This window comes from Dermacentor silvarum, chromosome 3, assembly GCF_013339745.2.
Source record: "Dermacentor silvarum isolate Dsil-2018 chromosome 3, BIME_Dsil_1.4, whole genome shotgun sequence".
Taxonomy (NCBI): domain Eukaryota; kingdom Metazoa; phylum Arthropoda; class Arachnida; order Ixodida; family Ixodidae; genus Dermacentor; species Dermacentor silvarum.
Window position 1 is genome coordinate 81,154,799 of NC_051156.1, and position 6,056 is coordinate 81,160,854.

General features: G+C 52.3%; 1 protein-coding gene across 1 annotated transcript; it reads left to right on the forward strand.

Annotated features, from left to right (window-relative positions):
* Nucleotides 1–1,636: 1,636 nt before the first annotated feature.
* Nucleotides 1,637–1,996, forward strand: LOC119444510 (uncharacterized). Its single transcript, XM_037708897.1, has one exon. It carries the CDS (start codon nt 1,637–1,639, stop codon nt 1,994–1,996), a length of 360 nt encoding a protein of 119 aa, XP_037564825.1.
* The last annotated feature ends 4,060 nt before the right edge of the window (nt 1,997–6,056 follow it).

Here is a 6,056-nt window from a genome sequence, read left to right on the forward strand (position 1 = left end):
AGACTCCAGTAACGTTGGTCTTGGGGCGGTGCTTGTACAACGGCAGGAAAGCATTGAAAGAGTAATCGCATACGCAAGTCGCACGCTATCGCGTGCAGAGAGCAACTACACCACCACAGAGAAAGAGTGTCCTGCCGTCGTATGGGCACTGGCCAAATTTCTACCTTATCTCTACGGCCGCCTATTCAAAGTGGTAACTGATCATCACTCGTTATGCTGGCTTGCAAATCTGTGGGACCCTTCTGGACGACTGGCACGGTGGAGTCTGCGTTTGCAGGAGTACGACGTGGTCATCGTGTACAAGTCGGGCCGCATACACGAAGACGCTGACGCACTCTCGCGCGCCCCTATCGACACTACCGAGCAAGACATTGAGGACGACGGCGCTTTCCTTGGGGTCCTAAGCGTTACTGATTTGTACGCAAGCAAATCATTCAGATGCGGTTATCCTGCTCACTCGCGCCGTCGTTTCCTCTCTCTGTTCCGGGGGGCGCTTGCCTTGGCGGGCGCACACTCGTTTCTGGTGGGGGGTGACTTTAACGCCCCGAACGAGGCCTTGGGATATGGCTACACTACAGCCAAAGGCCGACGCCTGTGGCAGGACCTGCATGATCCAGAACTAACTCTTATTACCGATCCCACGGCGCCGACTCGCACGGGCACGTCAACGGCACGGGATACGACGCCGGACCTGACGGCGGTCCGAAACATGCTTCAAGCAACGTGGCGCAATACCTTTGAAAATCTCGGTAGTGACCACATGGTCATAAAAACACGGATTCCTCAGGCGGGTACACCCCCTCCACCTAAGTTATTCAAATGGACGGACTGGGACAAGTTCCGAAAGCAGCGAGTCGAACAGAGAGGTGAGGAGCCATTGATGAGATCGAGGCATGGATTGAGACACTCAATGGCGACATGAACAGGGCGACACAGACGGTCACACCCGAAGTCCCGGTTGATAAGTTCGACAGTCGACTAGCCCACGTCTGGGAAGCCAAGACATCACTATACGCACGATGCAAGAAGCAACGGCACAACCGAAAGCTTCGTAAGAAGATCGCACAGATCAACCGCCAGCTAGAAGAACATTGCCGGACATTAAGCCGCCAGCAGTGGTACGACATCTGCAACGCAATCGACGGGCAGCTGCACAATGGCAGCACGTGGCGTCTCCTGCGTCACCTGTTGGGGGAAACACAGGGCAGTCTGCTCAACGTGCCAACCTGCAGCGCCTTCTACACAAGGAACGGGCTACCACGAGTGATCAACAGATCGTGACAAGCCTGCTAGACAAGTACTTCTATCAATGACCCGATGTCCAACACAGAGATTACACCGACAAGCCAAACGCGATGCTCGATGAAGAATTTCATGAGTCAGAGATTCGCGCAGCACTCCACGACCTTAATGGCAAATCAGCACCTGGTCCCGAAAAAGTTACGAACAAGACTCGACGAAATCTCGATGACGTCTCGATCACCGCTCTTACGACAACGTCAACAAATGCTGGCGTGTGGGTCGCATCCCAGAGACATGAAAACGCTCTAAGGCAGTTCTGATACCGACGCCAGGCTAGCCGTTCAGCCTGGATCACTTGCGGCCCATTTCCCTCACATCCTGCGTTGGCAAGGTTATGGAGCATGCATTCCTCACCCGTATCAACCGCCACCTCGAGGACACTGGAGCCTACCCACCCACTATGATGGGCTTCCGGTCACACCTCTCCACTCAAGACGTTATGCTCCAGCTCTACCACCAGATCATCAACGACCCAACTAGCGGCACCCGGGCCATCCTTGGCCTCGATCTGGAAAAGGAATTCGACACTGTATCACATGCAGCAATCCTGAACCGAATTAACAAGCTCAACATGGGCGAGCGCAGCTACAATTACATCAGAGACTTCCTGTCGTGCCGCACAGTCACCCTCACGGTCGACAGCATGACATCCGACGAACATGCACTAGGAAGCAACGGCACTCCTCAAGGGTAGGTCATATCCCCGCTCCTTTTCAACCTCGTGATGCTGGGTCACCCGGCCTGCCTTGACGATATTGATGGCCTCCATCACTCCTTGTGTGCCGACGACATCACCCTTTGAGTCGGCAAGGGCAGTGACGGTCGGATAGAAGGCACCTTACAAGCAGCGGTCTCTGCATTAGAAACCTACCTCCAAGACACGGGTCTCCGACTATCTCCACTCAAATCGGAGCTGCTCCTGTAACGCCCGCGCCGCCGGCCCAAGCCTACCGGCGAATCGCGCCAATGTGAGCAAATACTCCTGTATACGCAAGACGGCTCCTGTATTGCCCGAGTCCCGAAGATACGCATCCTCGGCATGCATATAGCATCCAACGCGTCAAACGCAGAAGTTATCCGCAAGATTGAAGGCAAGGTTACAGCGGCTACCCCCCTGATCATACGCATTACAAACAAGCACATGGGTGTGAAGGAGGACAGCATCATGCGCCTTATACACTCCTTCGCAATCAATCACATTACTTATGTGGCTGCCTTCCACAAATGGAATCTCACCGAAAGGGAGAAACTCAACACCCTTATACGCAAGACTTACAAGATCGCCCTTGGCCTACTGGAGTCCACGAGCACTTCTCGTCTGCTACAGCTGGGGGTATACAACACGCTTGAGGAAATCGTGGATGCGCAAAGAGCCTCGCAACTCGAACGCATGTCCCTGACAGCCACGGGTCGGAACATACTGCATAAACTCGGCTTCAATTACCATGTCCAACATGGTCAGAAACAGGCCATTCCACCCCACATCAGCGACACGCTGATAGTCGCCCCTATGCCTCTAAACATGCTCCCCGAACATAACGGGGGCCGACGGCAGGCCCGTGCCAAGGCACTGCTGCGCTCTCTTGGTGGGAACACCACTACGCGCTTCGTAGACGCGGCAGAGTACACACAAGAACACCGGTTCACAGCGGTAGTCATAGACGTTAACTCCTGGCTTACTCACGCGTGTAGTGTCAGCACGGAATACCCAGATACAGCGGAAGAGGTTGCCATTGCGCTTGCGCTTACCGACCCCCTCTGCGAGGTAGTTCTTAGCGACTCACAATCCGCAGTTCGTAACTGCGCGCGGGGGCGCATTTCCTCCGAAGCTCTTGAGATCCTAAGGAAAGCTGGTCGACAGCACTTCGATAGCACCGCAATCATGTGGTTCCCAGCGCACGTCGCCACCCCCACCGATGAGGGCCCCCCCTAACTTGAATGAGGTGGCACACCGCTCTGCGCGAGAACTGACCCGCCGCGCAGAGTGTGAGACACCCTCTTCGAGTTTGGACCTCCTGGTGCGAAACACGCGCGAACGCTTAGTAAGCTATAATGATATCACCAAGCACTACCAGTTAGGCAGGAGGATATTGCCCCACCTCACCCCAAACTGAAACGTTGCCAGGCAGTCGTCTGGCGACAACTGGAGACACACACCTTCCCCAGTCCGGTGCGATTGCAGCACATTTTTCCCACGCAATACCTGAGTGCTCTTTGCAAGTTATGTCAGCCAACTAGAGCGACACTCTCATACATGTTGTGGGAGTGGCCTGTTATAGCAGCGAAAATGGCAGTAGCTCCGGAGGCTCTTGCGTCGAAGTGGGCCGCCGCTTTTCGCAGCTCCAACCTCAAGACACATGAGGGGGCAGTCCAGCGGGCACGGGAGGCGGCGATGAGGCAAGGCCTCGAAGTCCCCTCATGGGAGACCTGAGCCCGGATCGTTAAACTTCGCCGGATTTCAATAAAGTTGTTTCCATCCATTCACTGACGCGGAGGTTTGCCATGGACTGCTGTGCGGAAGCGTGCACGAAGGACGGAGCGGTACGACAGCGGCCCCGACGATAGTTCTTGTCTTCGGTGAGCATCTTTCTCGTGTTGTGTGTTCAATACGGCTCTCCCAGCTGAATTTTTTATTCATGTATGGTGCACGGCACTGGTGTATAAACAGTTTGTGCGGCGGTGGTGCAGCGCAGGCGTGGTGTCCGTGGTGCATGTATAATGCCTTTAGTCGAGCGCCAACGTGTGGGACATGTCACACCGGTTTAAATGGAATAGTTTCCGGCCTGGCTTTGGAGGATTGCAGATTGGGCAGGCTGGTCTTGATCCAACTACTTGAATTTAACTGCAACCAACCGCTTAAAACAGGGACGCCGGTTCGTGTATTCTGATGCTCGTCCGTATACCCGCCGCGGTAGCTTAGTGGCTATGGCATTGCGCTGTTAAGCGCGAAGTCGCGGTTTCGATTGCGGCCGCATTCGATGGCGCAAAATGCAAAAACGCTTGTGTGCTCGTATTTATCGGCGCGTTAACACAAGGTGGTCAAAAGTAATCCGGGAGTCCGCCCCCGCTGCGTGCTTCACAATCAGATCGTGATTGCGGCATGTAATACAGCAATATTTAATGTTTCACTTAAATGCTTTGTACGTGGTACTGTTGTAGTATGACCCATGCCGCGCACCCTTTTTCTATTAACCTTAAGGTCGCGGTACGTCTTTTTGTTGTATCGCCATGAAATAGTGATTCAGTAAGTGTCTGGAACGGTGACGGGCCATGTGTTAACACATTGCACGTCACCGTTCCCACCCATATAAATATACGGGTGTCACAATGTGCACTTAAGATCGGCATCGAATTCGTTGATCGCGATTGGCTCACTAGTGCAAGCTACGGAAGAGAGCCAATCACAGTGGGGAAATTCGATCGGGATCGAAAGTCTATGTGTGACACCGGTATTACAAGCGCGGATCATCGAGCCAAACTGGCTGGCTGATTTGTCCTGGATCAAATGCAGCCAAAATGTATCCAATTTTCTACAATTGTAAAAAAAAAATAAGTTCCTATAGCGAATGCGATCGACGGCAGCAGTTTCTGATCTAGTTCGGAACATTTATCCCTTCGTAAAAATATTTTGCCGGATTTATGGGTGTGCTTTTAAAAATTTTAGGACAAGGATGTTACTTAAGAAGTTGTTGCGTGTGGAAAGAAAATATATTGGGACGGATAATACGATCAGCTCTACATTAATTACAAAATTACACAAAATACTAAACACTCTCTTAAAATGAAGGGCTTGAGTTGCATTCTTCGTTTAACAAGTGCATTCAAAAGCTGTATTTTAAACAGAATATACTTGTTGGTTGTAATCATGAACTGAAGTTGAGGGTAACGTACGATTATATATTATGTATCTGTGCAGACAGAAACGTAATTGTAGAATGTGCTGTTTAATTTATTCGAATTTGTGACCTAGTAGGCAATACTGCTGTGACTGCTTTCGGAATTTTCTCGCCCGAGTTCTTACGATGTACATTTTATGTAGCATCCAAAGAGCATTCGTTTTGTTGTTCGGATAATATTGTCGCGGTACAACGCCGAGAGAGGACAGGGAGACGTTCTTGAAGAACAGAGGACAACCTATTCAAGCAAAACAGAACAGACACACGTCTTCTTCGGCGTGAGCCAAAATCGCACTGACCCACTAGACGGAGTCCGTTAATGCTCCCATCGTCGTTGTCGTCTACCTAGAGCACACGCGTCATTTGTCCCTCCCTAGAAGAGCATCGTCCCGATGCTATACCACAAATGCCACTTGCGGAAGTGAGGGTCTCTCGCATAGTCATTCGCTCACATACGGCTTCATGCGTACAACGTGCACAAGTTCGCGACGGTGCGGGCGGCGCCTAGTACAGTTGGGGCTACCAGGGACGACCTCGTAGGTGACATCACTGAGTCGCCGCAATACTCGATATGGGCCGAAGTATCGCCTTAACAGCTTTTCGGAGAGGCCTCGTTTCCGTATGGGTGTCCAAACCCACACTCTGTCGCCGACTTCATAGCTTACGGTTCTACGGTGGGCATCATAGCGGCTTGCGTCGTAGTCTTGCTGCTGGCAGATCCGCACGCGCGCGAGCTGCCGGGCCTCTTCAGCGCGTTGCGTGAACACATGGGCGTCCGTTTCAGTGTCGTCAAATTCATGTGGAAGCATTGCATCCAACATCGTTCGTACATCCCGGCCATGAACAAGGGTGAACGGA

Bases quoted from the DNA above. Each gene is read 5' to 3' on its own strand.
- LOC119444510 (XM_037708897.1), top strand. From the start codon at position 1,637: ATGGAGCATGCATTCCTCACCCGTATCAACCGCCACCTCGAGGACACT.